This window comes from Apus apus, chromosome 8 (genome assembly GCF_020740795.1).
Source record: "Apus apus isolate bApuApu2 chromosome 8, bApuApu2.pri.cur, whole genome shotgun sequence".
Classification (NCBI taxonomy): domain Eukaryota; kingdom Metazoa; phylum Chordata; class Aves; order Apodiformes; family Apodidae; genus Apus; species Apus apus.
In genome coordinates, this window is record NC_067289.1 from 4,427,697 (window position 1) to 4,446,894 (window position 19,198).

Consider the following 19,198-nt stretch of genomic DNA (forward strand, 5'->3'; position numbering starts at 1 on the left):
AAATCTGTTAGATACTTGTGAGGGGGCACCTAGGGAGGGAGGGGGGAAACCAGTTAACAGTTACTTTTTTATATAGCTGTATTGTTATTTTCATACTATAAATAACAGGTGGCCTCTGAGTATCTGCTTCCCCAAGATTATTAAAAGAGAATGTATTGTTAATATAAAAGATACAGATGCCACTAGGCATATAAGGTGGTAAGGAATGGCAACACTACAGAGCTGTTGTGAAACTCATGGTTCCTCCACAGTGCCCATCAGATGGCAGCACAGCATGAACAGAGAAAAACTCCAGCATTTCATAGACACACCATCCTACAGTCTGTTGTCAGCAACAGCAAAGTACCCTAGATAATAGAAGGACACTACTGGTGCATTTAACTTTTGAGCTTTCTTTTATGTAGTAGTATTGTAGCTCTCAGAGTGACAATGGAACTATTTAGTGGACAACTCAGCACAGAGAAGGAGTGAAAAACACTGAAGTAAAAACATGCATAACTGTGGGTATTGCTAGTATAATGACACAGAACTGCTTTAAACTTTTCAATGTAGTTTCTTCTAGGCAGGACTGCTTACCACTTGATACACATATATCTACATATAAAAAATACTGCATAGCCATCTATCCCTTCTTTGCACAGGCATAGATTTCATTTCCTCACTGTTTACAGCAGGTGAAGATGTACAATCCTGGTTTTCCTTCACTGTCAGCAGAACAACATTGGCTAGTCTTAAACTCAGACCCTGGCCTGAAACTGGTGTGGAGTTAACTGAGAGACATGCAGATTTATCAAGTCTCTGCATACACCAGCCTTCCCAGCAGTAAGCTTGAGGCCTGGTGATAATTAGAAGGGAATCTTCACTCAGATGCTTGAGTAAGTGTTGCAATTGCTCTGCTAAAAGAACTAGTTACTCTGCATCCCTGAAGGCTAGCACTAGGTGGCTTTCCCCTGAAATACTATCAATTTTTTTACTTTTTTTTTTTTTTTTTTCTGCCAGCCAGGACAACCATTCAGCTCATCAGTAGCAGGAAAGAAAAAAGGCCTGTGTTTTGAGTGTAAAAAAAAAACAAAGCAGTTCTGTTCCCAGCGGTGCTGAGTTTGGTCCCAGTAACCTCACTTAAAAAAAACATCCACAGTGTGTAATGTAATAGTTAACTAGCTGAGCCTGTCTCCTACAATCTATAACAAAGTATTTCAAAACTTTTATAGCATTATCTGCCCCATTTCTCCAAGGACTTCTGTTACAGTCTGAACTGCCTCATGTCACCTCCTTTCATGCTGCCCCTGGTTTTGGGTCACTTGTGATCTGAGGTGACCTGGATAAAGAGCTAAAGGCTGAGAATCTCTGTCCCTAGGCACCTAATTGCCTTTGCAGTTAGGCTTCCACAACAGTCACAGCCCAAAGAAAGGAAAGGAGTGCACCAGAATTCCACAGACTTGTTTTACCCTCCACTTGCACAGAGAATCCAGATGTGTTTCAGAAGGCTCTGCTGGAAATGAATTCAGCCTCTGCAGCACACAGCTGGGGCTGCCTGGGTTGTTCTGTATAGCTGTGTTTCTATGTGGTCTTACAGCTGGCACCAGGGGAGAGCCTTGGCCCAAAAGCATCAAGTGTTCCATATCTCTTGCCTCATCATTTGTTCCATGTGACCTCCAAGACATTTCTTGTGTTTTTCTCCTCCATTTTCAAATGCCTAGAATCTAGGGTTGTGTGGTAGCCCAGCATCCTGACATTCTTAAAACTGCATTACTTCAGGATGTGGAGTTGCACTGGACTAAGCACCAGATGGAGAGAGCTAAATTTGGTGCCATGCTTATCTAAAGTGGACACTACAGTGCAGACCTCTGCCAGCTGCATCTGGGATTCCTCTAGGAGAGCATTTGCTTGCTCAGGAAGGGAATGCTGCGTGCCTGGGCACAAACTAGCCAATATACATGTGGGTAAGCAGGAGCCCAGGCTGCAAACCACCATGCAGGGCAGCTCCCCTGCTGGCACAGCTTAGTTTAACTCTGGAGTCTGGAGCTGAACCACCCTTGCCCTGATTTACTCATGTAAAAAGAGACTTCCCCACACTGATGGCAGCTCAGCCAGGAGGGTCCAATGTATTACCCTAGCCATGTGTACAGAAATAGTAACAAGACATGTTGAACTGACTGTCTCTAGCAGTGAGTCACTACAGAACACTAAACCTGGGGGGAAGGAAGAAACACTTGGTGCTAATGGAGAGGCAAAAAGAAACATCAAGCTCTTACCCGTACAAAGCTGGCTGGAAACCAGCCTTCGCTGTCCAGGATCCTGCCCCACCACCACTCCTTGTTGGTAGCATCCATCACTTCAATGACATCGCCAGCCTTGAATCCCAGCTCCTGGTCATCCATCGTGACATGGTCCCAGAGGGCTTCTGCATACACCACGCTGCCATCACTGATGAGCTGTGGGCAGAACAACTCGCACGTCAGCGCTTCCCAAGAAAGCAGCACAGTCTGTCCACATGGTGCAGCTTTGGCACCATTGCTGCTGAGCCAAACAAGTGTTAGTAACTGTTCACTCCCCACAAGCAATGTGAAAAGGATCCGGTGCTAGTCTGGCAGTTGCTTCAAAGGTCATTACCTTACTCTCAGTAGCATTTACTTAGAATCACTTGAAACAGTACGTTTATTACCATATAAAACATAAATTTGATGCTCTTACGGGTGACTGCCTCAGACAGCAAACAGCTCAGTGGTACCTTGCTGGTGGAGGATGCTCTTGTGCTGCCAGTGCAGCCCTGCTTTGGAAAGCCTTCAAATGCAACCTGGAGCATCTATGTTTAGAGACATACTTCAGAGCAGAAAGTATTCTGAGGCCTCGGAGCTAGTCTTGAGTCTTTAAGGTGGTTAAACTTAGCACTTAAGCTACTTAAAGTAAGTCTCCTGGAGAGTTTAGGCAATTAGGCTGTGGGACAACAGTTACTGTATGTCCCATAGATGGCCTACTCTAGGAAAAAAGGACCTCCAACAATTAATAAATCCAAACTCAAATGACCCTTCAACAAAAAAAAAACAAACAAACCCCAAACCAAAACAATAACCTATATGGCTAGAGGCTGTGAAGGGAGTCTTGAATACTGCAGTTATTGTGCCTATACCTGCATGATGCCATTCTCAACCATTCACATCCTAGATACAGTGCAGTGGGGTATTTGTAAGCTGGCTCTGCTGGCCACTACAACAGGAGTGCCTGGCTGAATGGTCCTTGAATTTCAACAACCATAGAGTACATGCACAGGCTTCTCAGGGCCTGAACATGACTGGGACTGTCTAAACACCCAAGATTTTCCCCAAAAAGGCAGCACTGGAATCCTAAAAAGGACTTACTCAGCCATTCTGGAGTGGCAGTGAAGCCCTATTTTTCTCCAGGAAAATGGTGGAATGTTGGATTCTATGAGGGGGAAAGACAACCTGTCCTTAGTACAGCTCACACCATTGCAGCAGTAGCACCACAGGCACCTAATGCACATCACCCAGTTGGGCACCTGAGCTTGCTTGGTCACACAGTTACCTTCTGTTCTGGGTTACTATTTTTTGCCAGTGCCTCAAGAAGAAAGATGCATGTTGTAAAAGAATGCGAGGATAATCACACATACTGTAAATCAGGAGAGAGTTAAGACATTTAAAAGAAAATTCAAGTACAGTGCCTTTGGGTAGCAAATGCCCCCTCACTGAACCAGAAACAGCTCAATGCAGTGTTTCCATTTTGACAAAAATAACAGGATGCTGGGGAAGGAGAGGATGAGAGGTTCCCACTTACCTACCTAGCCAGCTTTCCCCACACTGCCATTTCTCAGCTGCCCTCTGCTGCACCACAGGGCAGGGTGCATCCTTTCAGCAGGTTCCTGCTCTTCACAGAGGAGAGCAGTTGCTGTGGTGAGGCCCAGCAAGCAGGGAACCTAAGGGATGTGCTGCTGTCCTACAGCTGGCCAGTGGCACCAGGGGAAAATAATTCAGGAGTCTTAAATGGCATCTCACTAGTGTAAGCTCCTACAGCAAGGACAGGCTTTGATCACAAGGCAAGTAGAGAAGTACTCAGTACTCTCAGAAAACCAAACATCAGGAGATAGTGATGGATGCACCACACAACAGATGCAGCTACACCCAGTCAAAAGGCAGGTATTTGGCCACATGGGCTGTGTGTGGAGGGAAGGGATTGGGGGGGCAGGGGAGCAGACACAAATGCTGATGTTTAATGGTCACCATGCTCGGTGCTCATTTTACTGTAAGCCCTCAATCTATACCAGCCTGTACCTTACACTGTTTTGTTTTTTTTTCATTTGTAACCAGTCCAATTCCTAGTCTGATAGAGAAATACCCAATTTACCCTATGTAACCTTTCCAGTATCCCTTTCCCAGAGCAAACACTAAAGGCAAGTTTTGAGCCAGGACTGACAATCCCATGGCACTGCATTTCACTGCAGAAGGCAGAGCTGCTCCAGCTGGGGCAGAGCACACCACAGCATCCTCTCTGAGGAGCAGACTGTTCCTGGGGAAAAAAGGGTTAAGTCTCTCCATCCCTACCCCAGGAAGGATAAAACACACCAGCAGATACAAAGGTTTTCTGCAAAAAGAGCACAGCACAATCAACCAGCGATATTGTGAGAGCTGCTTATCTCCCAGAGAATTATGTATTAAAGAGCATGCTCATCCTTCCCAAATGTGGTAGCTCCTAGCCTCAAAAGGCTCATCTTACCAGAGGTTTTGATCTTTGCAATTAAAGCAAGGTTTGAAAAATAACTTAATTTCCATATGAAACAACATTTATGTGTTGGCTTTGTAATAGCAAGGTCAACTCAGTACATGTTCTTGAAAAGCCCCAAAGCAGTCTCTAGAAGAGAAACATTAGAAGATAGAGAATGCAAACCCAGCCACCCTAGAGCCCCTCTAGCTACTGCAGTTGGCAGCAGTGAAAACAAACAAGCAAAAAAAAAAAATGGCTTTTTTTCTTTGTTTATAATAACATTTAAGTTTGTAGACAGCAGTGTTTGCAACCCAGAGGCAGTACTAACAGTGATGCTTTGAAACAAAATTGACTGCAGCTCCAATACTGGAGGGGCATTTGTGCAGCTGCAGCCTCACTGCTCACTCACAACCCCAGCAAAGGTGGGGCAGGTGCAGGGAAGGCAGCACTGGGCAGGCTGCTTAGGGTGGCACAGGAGGAGGGAGGATTGCTGTGCTGCTCCTCCAGGCAACCCCTGTGCACAGGAGACACAGCCAGGACTACTGCACGTGGCTGGGCTTGTTTGCGTTCCAGCTACTCAGCCCTTGTTTGTCTCAGGCTGGACACCTTGACATAATTACCTTGTATGTCCTAGTCTTCTTCTGACAGGAGCTCCAGGCAATATTAAGAGGGATAAAAGATCTCGACAACTCACAGAAGGAGCGATGAAGACTCCTTTAGGAAATGCTTATCTTTGAGCTACTTGGTTCTAATTGAATACATTTTAAATAGCTTTTTGTTGATAATGCCAAGTACACTGGATCATACATAGGGGGAAAAAAAATAACCCAGGAGCATCAGAAGACACTGGGAACATGGCAGTTCAGGGAGAAGAGAATAAAACAGAATTTACTTTTCAGGTCTATGACCCTAAAACAGACACCTTCCATGAAGAGCACCTGAACCCAAGCCCTTCATGGTGAACTAAAATGGTTGCTGCGAAGCCTGTATTTCTTGCTTGCCACCAACCCCCTTCAGAACTTGTGTATTACAGACTGAACTGGGTCAGCACATCAAAACATTTAAACCCAGCAGCAGTCCTGACCCCAGAGGCAAAGCATCCCCCAGCATCCCCCCGTCACCAGACACTTTGCTTCCAGGGCTTCTCTCATGCTAAGTGCAAACGCTTATTTTTTCTGAACATGAGTAGAAGCCAGCTAGCCTCTGCCTTGAACTGAGCCCATGGGATAGTTTTCAGATTGTCCTGACAGCGTGCTCTTGCTTCCTCTCAAAACTTTTAGTTTCACTGTTTAATGATGGACAACTGAGATTAAAATCAGAGCTTCTGTCATCTGAACAGCAGGCATTTAGTCTGAACAAGTTATCTTGATTGTCTTTATGGAGCATCTCCCGTTTGCAGAGAGACAGGCTCCCCAGGGAAGGCTTCATCTTGGGCATCTATCTTAGCATGATGAATTAACCAAGCCCAGAGGGCTCCTGCAGGGAGGAATTTGGGCTACCTAATACTTGCTGCCTGGCTGCAGGGTGCCAGCACCACTGACACAACTCCAGAGCAAACATTTCATTGCTTCTTGCCGTTCCTCTGTCTTCATGTTTCAGGATAACATAAGCCCTCCTTGCCATGGCATAACACCAGGCACATGCTCCCCCGGGGGCAGTGGGTTTTGTGTTCATTGCTTCAGAAGCAGACCTGCACACCATGCCCCCAGCCAAGCCATTGCCCTCAGCATTCCTTGCCCTTTTGCCGTGGTGTCAGCTGCATACTTTCTCAGCACAGATTTTAGAGCATTGATTAAGGGCAGTGGAGGACTCTCAGGCATTAATCAAACATCGCAGATCCCAATTCAAAATATTTTCATTTGACAGTGATTCTCCTTAACAAATCTGATATGTCAGTAAGCCAAGATCTTAATCTAGTTAAGTGTGCTACACTGATATAGTGCTGCTTTTTTAATCAGTGCCTGTAGTCAGACTCCTCGTGTCATCAAGCATGGCTGCCTCCATTTACCAAACATCCAAAATTTTTCATCACATTTCTTTGGTAAGAACTACTTTCCACAAAACCATTCTGACTGGCATTAATTATATTCTTCCCTTTTATTTATATCATCTGAGTCCCGATTCCCTCTCAGAAGTGGTTTAAGCAGATGGGAAGAGGAGGAGGGTCCTCCTGCAGCAGGCAAGGAGCAGCTTTCAAAGCTGCCTGTACCAAGTGCTACAGGAGGAGGAAAGCAACCCTTGTAGAAAGGGAGGAGGCAGAGCTGTGCTCCATGTTCTTTCATGCTGTGTGAAGCATGAAGAAGCACAGCATGAGAGAGAGTGCCAGGGACACATCCATCTGAGTCCAGTCAGATGGGATTTTTCCAACTCCATGTGATGAAAGAAGTTCTCAGTTCCTCACCTAAGATATGGGAGCTGATTATTATAATGCAAAACAACTCAGCTGAAAGTTCTTTACACCATTTAATTTTTGGCTGAAATAGGCCAGGAATGTTCCTGTGAAAGAGTGGGGATAGTTGCCTGTAACTGAGGAGGACACCGGCTCATCTAGATCCTGTTGGTGCCCTCAGTTCCACAACCATCACCTTCCCATTACCTGTATTCCAAGTGAGTCTGCTAATTTTGGGAACTAACATCCTTAAGCATAAGGAAACAAAAGGAGCAAATCCCTTCTTAAACCTGTTATTAGTCTGCAAAAGGTGGTCTTTGTACCACATTTTATCATTAAATGTTGCAGTTGCTAGTAGTGATTACAGTATGTAAAGCTGTAAAACAGCTTCTATTTTAACCTTGCATACAAGTTTCCAGAGGATATTTATTTACACTTTTGTCTATAAGACATTTCTTTTCTGGTACAAGTGAAGTATTTTTTTCAAACTCTTTCCAAACAAGCAGGTCTGATGGCTGAGTGACAGGGTGACAAAATGGTAAATGAAATTCTATGCTGACAAATGTTACACAAGCAATAGCTAATACACACAACTGACTACATGAGCTGCTCCTCAGGAATGTCTCTGCTGGCAGATTTAAGAAAACATAGACCTGCCCCATTGAAATCAGAAAGTCTGAGTGCCAGGACTGACTCAGAAAGAAAGAGAGACGAGGACAACTACAGAAAGCACAAGGATCAGCATGAATTGGAAGAGTTGCTTGAAGCTGTAGTAGAGAAAGGGGACGGAGGGTGGCCACAACAAAATGGCTATTGGTAACACGAGGCTGATGGGTGCCCAGTGATATCTCTAGGCACAAAGTTTAGTACAAAAGCAGTACTTGTTCCCTGTGGTGCATAATTAAGCTGTGTTACGGGATGCCACAGAGCCAAACATTAATTGAAAAGAGATTAAGCAAAGGTATGTCCTTTAAGGGTATTTAAACATATCATATCTGGATACAGCCCCTCAAAGATCTTTATCACACCTGGGAAGGCACACAAGGGAAAGAGACAGGCCATATGTTCATCTATTCCTGAGCCGTTTTCCCAAATCACAGGTAAAGGTGTTACTTGCTGGCCCTGCAGAGCTGGTCATAGGACATAAGGGTAGTAAAAACGTAACAGATAAGAAGTACTGACTATTCATATTACCCACAAATACTCCTTGAAAACAGCGAGCCCTGAAAATGTTAACTTGACAGGGACAGATACATTCCCTGAGGTACAGCAACACTCTCAGTCAGGTGGAAATTCAGCAATTGCTAACACAATAATTATAAGGACATTAGGATGTCCTCTGGGGTAGGGCTGTCATCCTACTGGCTGGGACTCCTCAGGCAGAGCTAAGTGCAGCACTTCAGTATAACAGATCCCACACACTGCTTATCCTACTCATGCAAGTATCCTTATCCTCCATCCTCTTGCCAGACGCATGGAGGAAGGTCAGCCTGCACATATGAAGTAACCATTCATGCCTACTACATGGATGTCCAACTCCTGGTCTTTTTGGTTTTTACCAAATAAAATAAAATTTAAAAAAATAAATTGTACCCAGGGAAACCTGACTGTTCATACATTGCCTGGGAGGCATTCAGGGAAAAGGAGCCACATCCTCACTCAAAATGTTCAAAAAGATCTTCACGATATAAGAGCTCAAAGGACTTCAAAACCTACTTAGCACTCAAAAGGCAGAGAACTTAAGTCATTCCAAAGCTCTAAATCAGCTTAAACTTATCTAAGGCCTTAAAGTGTTTTAAGCATTTTAAACCCATCTAAAGCCTTAAAGTGGCTTAAGGAGCTTGAAATACTCTAAGGCTTAAAAGTGGTTTAAGTATCTGTAACTTTTGGCTAACCCACTCTTTGTGCCTCTTCCAGTAGGCACCCAACACTCCAGGTTAAGGCAGGATCCAAGTGCCAGAGTCTCCTTTACCCCAAACAGCCCCAATCTCTGACAGAATTGCTCTTTCTACCCCCCTTTCCAGCTATTCTGGGGTGCTCTGGGGAGTGCTGAGCCCCTCTCACCACAGCCCCCACATCCCGTGGCCAACAGCTCCGGCTGCAGTGGCTGGAGGTGGGTGCCTGCTCAGGGGTTTGTGACAGGGTGTCCTGGGCTGGTGCTGTAACAGCACCTGGAAACCAGCCACACACTCTTCTATTTTCTTTGGTTTTAAAGACTGGAAAGGATCGAGGCCTGGGGTTGGTCTCTCAGGTCTGAACAAGACTTGGACCTGGGGCTCACACATCTGCAAAGTTTCTAGTTTCTGCTTCCAGCTTGGCTGTAGATTAAAACTCAGTCAGACTGACTGACTCGCCCTTCATCTCGCCCACGGTTCTGCAGTCTGTATTTACTGCAGAATATGAAGCATACCTGGATAATGCAATTTGTACATTTTCTGATGCTCTGATTTTTAACCGTACAACCTGGGATTGGAAATAGTCCAGGATGTTCTCACATTTAAAAGTGATTGCTGTTACATCTCTTCTACACTACCATTTATCAGGCACCCAAATAGAAGCTGTTTTCTTCAGAAAATTGTACTTAATGTTACATCAACACCTTTTTATGACACTGATGCTACAAACTTGCCCCATTTTCCTCTTGCTGCTGCCTGCAGCATTACCCTTCCTCTGTGCACTCCCACCAGCATATCCTTTTGGGACATTTTCCATCCTTTTCCCCCCTCTGCAGGGCAGCTCCTGATCCCACTGCCTCTCCTGTGACTTAATTTTGGATTTTTTTCTTTCTACCTCCTTTGCTTCCTCTTTCACCATAATTTCTTTGGAGAACTGGGGAATATAATGTACAGATTCCCCAAGAAAACATATCCGAAACAGTTGAGCTGCAGCTCATCCAACACAGGGATTTTATGGAGAGTAACTTGCATCCTGGCTCTCTGCAGAAGAAAAGGGAAGGCATGCAGTTCCCAGAGCTCTCTGCCCACTTATGACTTGCTATTCCCTTCCCCCAATAGATACAGCAAGTTACAGAATCAGTTATAGCTTGAAGGCAAATTAATCAAAATTTGTTTTACAAATAAGGTTAAAGAAAACATTTTAAAGCAGATACAAAACTGCCTTGCTTTCAAACTGCTCTGAATCATCAGAAGGTCAGTGTGTCTCTGGGCTCACAGCTCATGGCTTTCCTTTTCATCCGTGTGCATGATTTCATTTTAATGGGACACACTGCAAATAACATGCTGAAGTGATTTCTATTGCTCTTATCTCCTGTGAAAACATCTCCCTTGGATTAACAGCACTGTGCCAAAGTCTGTTCAGCACTGGTAGGTGCTGGTGGATGTGCTGGGCCAACAGAGATGGTTTAGCAATTTCCATTACCTGGCTCCATGAAGGATGGTTCCCCTGCCTCAAAATAACTGTCCTCAGTTTAGTTACCTTCCCCTGAGACAGAAACTCTGTAGGTTTTTGGTGATCCAAAGCTTAGGATTTCCACCCTGCACCCCCTTTGGTGGTCTCTCTCTCTCAATGCACTCACATTGGGTTAGATCCTTTCTTCACTGAACTAAGAATTACTGTCTGTCCTTTTCTTGGAAAATGGGGCAGGGGAAAATCTGACTATCAGACAGAAAGAATGAAAAGAACAAAAAGCTTTGTTATTGTCTCACTGTCAGGCAAAGGAGGCTGCCTAGCCTTTGCTTTTGGTTAGTATCTTTAAATATAAAATGCATAACTTGTTTTTTAGTCCCTAACGAAAAAGAAAAAAAAGGAGGAGAAGACTAAGCTTTTCATTTTGCAAATGTCCTGTGCTAGGTAAAGAAGAATGATTTTAAGAAGAAGCAGGTTCCTGGGGTCTTCTGAGACCCTTTACTATTATGTTTTTTAATATCTTCACATTTGTCTCAAGTCATCATTATATGGATAAAGAAACCTAATGGCCTAAACAAAGCTAAAGCCTCAATCCAGAACCACATTCTTGTTTCCAAGACCGTGCTCCAAACAAGCCTCTAACTATGGGAGACTGAAGTACCTGCTGGTCCTCCTGCAGAACATGGCTTCTTTAGTCCAAATTATCAACATCTCTCCTGTTCCCCGCAGGTTCTCATTGTAGACTCCTCAGCTCCCTGCACAACGCTCCCATAGTGGCCACAGGCCTTTCAGTGTGACAGAACAGTTTTGCAGAAGCAGCTCATTGCAGATCATCTTGTGGTACATCAGGCAGCAGTGGGATACTGCAGTCACTGGTCTCCTCTCTTGGTGTCCAGTGGAAATCTCACTACATAATTAGTGCTCAATGTAACAAGTCCTGACTCCAGGATGCTGCAGGACTGAATTAGTGTGCTAAAAATACTAAGTCACAGCTTCCTAACAGCCCATCTTCTCTCAATCTGCAGCAGGAACTATTTCATCTGGTGTTAGGCTGCTGCTGAGAGATCCTGGTGTAGCTATTTAGATTCAGGTGTGATGCCTAGAGACAGTGTTTGTATTTCCATACAGAGTTTGCCATAACTCTGCCAACACTCAACATGCCAAGACTGGACAAGATCATAATTCAGAATAACCACAAGCTGCCACAGCCACCTCTATAATGCTGTTTGAGCCACATCACCACAAAGGCTATAGACACTGGGCCTATAAATTACATTCAGGCACTGCCCAGGTCACTACAAACCACCACAGCTTTGTAGAAGACAACATAGTAATTTCATTCATGTGTTGTTATCCTAAATGGATGCAACATCAAACAGTGTAAGATATTTAAGTGTGGATGCTGGTGGTTTGCTCCATGCCCTTTGTCACCTTAACTTTGCCCAGCAGTCTGCTCTGGGGAGGAGCCACAGCAGGAAGGAAGGAGGGGGGTGAAGGCAGCTCCTGTTCCCTCAGCTGGTGGAGGCTCTCCTTGCTCTGCCACTGAGGAACAGCAGAGATTCAGGTCCCCAGTGTGAAACTGGTGCTCTCAGGAAGGAAAAGCATGCTGGAAGGGACTGCACTAGGAGGAGGGAGAGGGGGAAGATGTGGGACCTCAGTGCTGTAGCGTGATGTGTGGGACCTGAGCCCTGCACCAGGCCCTTGCTGCAGAGGTGCCAGATCAGCAGGTCAGTCTGCAAGGGGGACCAAGCTTCCAAATTTCCCATAGTCCTTCACACCTGAATGATTCCTCTACTGAAAGGTTCAACAACATTCTTTTGGTACTTCAGAAAACATTTTTTACCTACTATTACCAGCATAGCTGAGCTGACTCTTGCTCTATCAGTTACAAATGCAGAAGGCTTGCATGCATGCAGCAGGATGGAGAACACCACTGTGGGCCTTCAGCAGGCCCATTGCTACCACCTCAGGTCACACTTCCACCACTGCCCAATGCAGACATTGTGGGTGCACAATATGTGACAGCCACAGTCATGTCTGGAGTAATACCAGCCAAAGAACAGATAGGAAGATCCAAATCAGACATTTATTCCAGAGTTTCCAGCACATTCTGTAATTAACAAGCCCAGTGACACAGCATAAATAACAAATAAACCCCTCTTAAAATCTTTCTTTAACCTGCATAATGGGACTACTTTTGATGCTTTCTTTTTTTCTTTTAATCAATTCACTTGAAGCTTTAATTAAAAGTAATTGTTGATGGTATCACTCTAAATGCTTACTGTGTTTCTTATCTGGCCAGCTCATGCCTTAGATTCCAAGAATAAATCACAAAGACAGCAGATACCACATATCACCACATGAATGAGTTCAGCCTGGGAGAACAAATTAAGAAAAGATACAATCTAAACCAGAGATCTCCCTTTGGAAACCATGCCTTGGTCTCACTCCTGTTCATAGATGCTCTTTGCACTGCTCAGAGATGCACTCTCTGCTCAAAGGAAAGAAGCAGAGAAGAGCTCTTGCCTGTTAAATGCTCTGCTGACCTTGCCCCACGCAGGGATAACACAAACGAGCCGTGCAGGGCCTGGGGTAGCAGTACCTACCCCATCCCTGCAGGCTGCTCTCCCGTGCAGCTGGAATGCACCAGCACCACGGGGGCAGCATGAGGAAGAGAGTGGAGGCACAACTCTTGCTGTGCACCCCAGCGAGGAGTCGTCCAGCAGCCACAGAAGGGCCCGGCTGACATGATCTGATCTGCAGGAGGAGAACACGGGGACAAAAGGCACCCCAAGGGCTTTGCAGAGGGGCAGTGACTGCATGGCTCCCCCTCTCCTGGCTGTGCTGCTTCCTCCCTGGGGCTACAGCCCAAATGCCACGGCAGAGCCTGACCTTCAGGTGACGGCAGGGAAGGAAGGCAATCCCAGCCTCCCCACAGAGCACCCATCCCAGGTGTCAAAACAAGTGCTCTGAGAGCAAAGCAAAAAGCTAACTTTGTTGACTGAAATGCCAAAGGCTTCTTATTCCCCCGTGTCCTTCTATCATCACCATAGCTCTGGCACATGATTCAAAGATCCTTCACCAGCTCTATTTTTCCTGGGCTTTATCAGCCATTAGAACTTTTTCAGCCCAGACCTGAGGCAGACTTGAATGAGTCACAACCGAGTAATGCTTACATGGCAACCGCAGCTTCCAGCTGAATGTATTGCCTGTGGGTGAAGCTGATTGAGAAGAAAAACACTGGGTTCCCCATAACAAAACTCAATAGGGATACTTTACGATTAGTCAGGTAACACACACCTAGACAAACAGCGGAAAGGGAAAATTAAAATTCACCTAACATGAAATATTAAGAGAAAAAGTGTTCCCAGGCTCTTAACAACCAGCATTAACACCTGTGGCAGGAGTGTTATGCCACATCTCCAATGAGTAAACTTGCAGTTTGTCTTATCAGAATTTTAAAATGTAAGAATAATTTCACTCTTTTTGCTCCCAAGTATTCTGGTACCAATACTCTGGTGAAATTGCCCTATGTAGGGCAATGCAAGTTGCCCCATACAGGGAAGGAGGAGGCAATTTCACCAGGGGTTGCATGACCTTTTCTGGTCACATACTTCTCTTCTAGGTAGTCCCCTGCTGTCTTGGACTCCCCATAGCCCTCAAAAACATTTCTTTGCTTTATTTCTCTAGCAGCAGGCAGGTCTTTGCTCACTGGGGAAGTCTTGAGTCCTTTGTGTCAACAACTGCAATATTTCCCAGAGGTGAGCTGCCCTGCAGCAAGCAGTGTGGCAGCTCTGCACCTCAGAGGCATTAACCCCAACTCATGTTATTCCTGAGGCTAACATTTTCTCTTGAGTACCAACAGTGAGCATTTTGGGGTGCTGGATCAGCTGTTAGCAAAACACTCCTCCACCTCCCCTTACATGTACTGGCTGCTTCTGCCCAAGCCTTGATGTGTCAAAGCAGCAAAGGCAAATGGCTCTGGCTCCCACAGCCACTGTAGCTAGGCAGAACAAAGGGAACTTTTTGGAAGTTAAGGACACTGTAAGTGGTATGTGTAGATATGGTAAAGTCAGCCAGAGAGAAAAGGAAAGGTTGCAGCATTGGGGGAAGCACTTGCCTGCTCACAGCAGGGCTGTGCCTGCCAAGGAACTCACTATTGCCAGGCTTAGTATTAAATCCCTTCCAAAAGCAGTAGAGTCTGAGGGGCAATGGATTGATTCAAGCTAGAGCATAGAAGTTCCACCTCAACATAAGGAAGAACTACTTTACTGTAAGGGTTACAGAACACTGAAACTGGCTTCCCAGAGAGGTTGTGGAGTCGCCACCTCTGCAGACTTTCAAGACCCATCTGGATGCATTTATGAGTTATCTGCCCTGGATTTGGTTCTGCTCTGGCAGGGAGGTTGGACTCTTACGATCTCGAGAGTTCGCTTCCAACCCCTAACATTCTGTGATTCCCCAAAATGAGCAAGCAGCAGCTGGTAGAGGGTGAATTACTTCATCACCACAAGACCAGTTCCAGTTACCTGATCAATTTTGCAGGAGTCTAAAGAAGTTTCTAGTAGACTTCCCTGCAGTGCCTTCCTAGGTGGAGTATAACAGACATCTACAGTTTCCAGTTCCATGACAAAAGCCACTCAAGGAGCTCTTCAGTGACATGATTCTGAGATAAACAAGAGCACAAGTCACTTCATGGATCTAGGAACAGTCTTGGGTAGCAGATGTTTGTACTCAGCTCACCAGTTGCCCCCTGTGACTTCTATGCATTGAGCCAAACATTTGGATTACAAATGGAGTCAACCTACTGGATGCTCTCCAGAGCTATGTGTGTACGTGCAGACCCTGTGAAGAACTGCAGTTCTCATCTAGTATCAGATGTGTTTTGTACTATTTCAAGATACAGAGAAGGTGAGACAGCAGTAACTGACAGTTCAAACGCATCAGAGAAGCTGCCATGATGCTGAGGGCTGAAACTGCTCCCACTGCTGTCTAGAGCAAAACACTCATCAACTCAAGGGGGAGTAAGAGCTTCTGGATGCTGAAGCAGTTTCAGAGCCTGCTCAAACCTTGTACATGATCTGCCCTCACAGGCAGCTGCCAAAAGCTTTTTGTCACTGACACCTCTAACCCCAAAGCCATACTCTGATCCCCCAGTCTGTTATTTGAAGATTGACTGGACCTTTCCAATAAACAATCTTTTTTCTACCTTATGGCATAAAGTTATTATTTCAGCTGTAACTAAGACCATAGGTCCCCTCTTAGAAGGGAGACAAAATAGATTTTTTTGAAAGCCAGTATTTTGTGCTGATGCTAGGAGTTTTCTTTTTAAAAGGTAACTCTGGCAACCATACACTGATAGTTGCAGTGGCTGTTTATCACAGTGTCTAATAGAGTTAATAGCCTAGTTTGAGATTTTTAATAATTCCAAACTGTTTATGAACATAAGAGAATCCCAGAAAAGTGCAGCAAGGTGGGGCCCACTTCTGCTCCACACCCAGCACTGCAGGAGACTCTCCTCTCAGGGAAAAGGATGTTCCAAACTCAGATGTAACTCAAAAGAGCTCAGCAAGTACAAATTTCATCTCTGTGTGCTAAAGTGGCCTGGTTTCATACAATTATGTATTACACACAATTACAAAATAACTGGTACAGAGTAAATCACTCATTATGACAGAGACAACATCACTATCCAGCCTTCCTCAACATCAGATCAGACTCCAGGCACCATAAACATTCAAGCCCAAAAGGACTGCAGTAACTCCAACCATAAGTGCCAGGAAATGCACTGCCTTCATGAAAGCTGTACTTAAATTGGAGATTACTTAACATGCAAAAATGAAGGATCCTGCTGAATTTTAAGGGCTTGGATATTTTGCAGAGTCTCCAACAGAAATGCAAGCCATGTTATTAAGAACAGTGTACTGTGGCTTCCTTTCCAGTCTATCTTCCTCCAGAAATTGGTCTCCTTCAATGCCATTGAGTTGCTCCACGAGGTGCCGAAGCCTGTGTTAGGATGTACAGGGCTGCCAATAAACAACCTTGGGGTGACCAGGGCTGGAGTGAGTGCACTGCTTTGCCGCCTTTCCCTCCTGACAGGTCTGCAGGAACGCTCCTTGAGCTGTTTTCCCATGCTGTGTGGCTACTGCTGGCCCAGGAGAAACATGTGGCCTGCAAGCAGTGCCCAGTACTATGGTTCTGCCAGCCATTTTAATACACGTAGCAGATCAGCACTGAGATTTAATAAAGCAAATGGGATAAAACCCAATAAAACACTCCTTCCACACTGCTGCAGTGTTTATTCAGCCTGAATTCCTGATGTACTCTATTGATCAATCACTCTGGCTAACTGGGCATCCCTCACAGCGCAGGTTCCCAGTGGCAGAGGAGTGGAGTGACAGGGCTCAGCTTCTTGCAGCAGGTGTTGATGTGTAGCAGGTCCTCCTGTAAGGGCTCGTTAGAGGAAGACTCTCCCTCTGCAAACAAAGCAGCCACACTCTGGGCTTCTCCAGGGCTGAGAAGTACCACATACAGGCACAGTATTGTCATTATTAGGAACTGAGACTGATCAGTGCCACGGAGAGCAGTCATGATTAAGCAGGTTAGCTCTGTTACCTCTTTCCCTTTCTCTGGTTTAACAGTGATCCAAACCGCAAGGCACAGGTGATGACAGGAGGAGAGTGAGGGGAGCAGGGTGGGGAAGGAGGTGATGATTAAAAAACAAAGGAGGGGAACTCTGAGACACACAGTTACCATAACAGCAGACAAGCAGACCAGAGGCAGACAACGACATGCTGACCTGCTGATTTGTTGCCCAGTCCTGGAAACCCCCATGCACCACACCACTACCGGCAGTTCTCCTTCAGTGAAACGCCAAAAGAAACATCAGCACCACGTTGACGATGATGAGGAAGAGCAGGATGACAAAGACCACTACCCGCTGGGTCTCCGGGTTCATGTTGCAGCGGAGGAAAGTGTGAAGTGCACTCCATTTGTGCCTGCTTCGGTCGGGGACCTTTGCCATGGCTTCAGCCCCCGGGGGAAACAAACAAAAAGGAAGGAGGAAAAGAAAAAAGAAAAAAAAAAAAAGGAAAAAAAACCCAGCAGGCTTCTTAAGTGACCGCTGCACGGCCCGCAGCAGGGGCACGGATGGGGTAAGAGGGCTGTGAACAAAAGCTGTTTTGCAGCTCGCAAAAGCAGAAGTCTAAATGGTTCGACACAGCCCTTACTGGTCCCACACAGCCCTTAATGGTCCCACACAGCACACGTGAGAATCCCCCCCTCCCCACCCCCTTATCTCAGGGGGATGCTTATCAGCACATCCGTGGCTTTCCACATCTTCTTTGCGGAAGGGACCGCCGCCATCGCTCTAGCAGAAGGAAGACATGGAATTCCTTCTTGCGGAAAGCGCTGCAATCCGGGCTGCGCCCTCGGCTTCCCAGAGAGCGGCTCCGCGATTCGCCGGGCCGGTCTCCAGGATACACGCCGGGCTTAGCAACGCGCCCAGCGCCGGCCCGGGGCAGGTTCTGAAGGAGGGGATTAGGCGGCTGCTTTTTAAAATCCTTTCATCCGCACTAAGAACGTGCCAGCAATAGAGACAAGTTCTGCCGGGAGGCAAACCCGCCTGCCCGGGGGGCTGGGAAGGCTGGCGGTGCCGCCCGGCCGGGGCACCCGCGGGTTCCGAGTGTCACAAGCTGCTGGGGGGCTGCGAGGGGAACAGGAGAAGATGCAGCCCCTGACTGGGGCTCCAGGAGACCTAGCTCCTGTCCGACTCTGCCGTTCCCTTCTTGGGAGGATCCTGGAGCCAGAATGTCTAAAGGACTTGGCAATCTCTGCCAACCCCTCCATGGGACTGAGGCGTTTAACCTCCACATCCCTGCAGCCCAAAAACCTCAGTCAGCTCTGCAGGGCCCTGAGCATGCTTTTATGAACATAACATTTTGCTGCTGGATTGTGAAGTTCACCAAGCATCAAATTGCCTAGGGTACACTCACAGACGCCCCAGCCTAAGCATAGCTCCCACCAGTGTCTGATCAGGATGAAATGGCACTCCTTGGGAAGAGGAAGCAAAGCGGAGCCCACCTTTTACTTAACAGCTGGCAGTAACAACACTCCCTGGGAAAGGAGGAGGACCACCCCAGTATTCAGGACCTTCACTGATAGGAGGCATTTCAAATCTTCCAGTTCTCATATGCTCACCCCACACACATTCCCTCATGAAACTGAAGTATGAATCCAGCAATCCAGCCCCTGGAGCTAGAGATAGAGGATACAGTGGCAAGTGCACAGAGCTGGGTGTAAAGGGAATGACTCTGCACTTTAACCAATAGTTCCAAACATGAAAGAAAGACCAAAACCAACATGTATACATACACATACACACATACATTCCTAAGAGCAGGAACCAGAAGTCGTGGCTCCCCCTTAACATATTAAATATGTTTAATATTACCTGCAAAACACATGGCAGCATCTCTCTCTGGGAAGGGCAATAAGGGAGCAGCCACATGATGTGGGTGCAAACAGAATGCACTCAGCTGCTCTCACAATTGAGAGAATGCATATTAAAAAAGCTGGTGTTTTTCAGGTGTTAGCACACCAATACCCATAATGTTTCTTAATTATCTGTATAGCTCACGTATGTATCCTGGAACACAGCAGGTGAGAGATTTAAAAAGAAACAGGTTTAAGAGTTAAGATCTGAATGGGTATTTTTCTTTCATTTTG

The 19,198-nt window shown here is 46.0% G+C and overlaps 1 protein-coding gene across 2 annotated transcripts in view; it reads right to left on the bottom strand.

The window, feature by feature from the left end:
- The window catches only part of ARHGEF4 (Rho guanine nucleotide exchange factor 4), a 186,087-nt gene that overhangs the window by 10,261 nt on the left and 156,628 nt on the right, over window positions 1-19,198 (bottom strand). The window contains exons 1-2 of one of the 2 annotated variants that reach the window (XM_051626520.1): window positions 17,271-17,331; window positions 2,256-2,435 (exon numbers count right to left, since the gene is read on the bottom strand). In XM_051626520.1, the coding sequence (XP_051482480.1) occupies window positions 2,256-2,381 (126 nt within the window). In that variant the 5' untranslated portion in view covers window positions 2,382-2,435; window positions 17,271-17,331. Of the gene's footprint in view, window positions 1-2,255; window positions 2,436-17,270; window positions 17,332-19,198 lie in introns of those variants that run through there. The other variant, XM_051626519.1, reaches the window with a different exon arrangement.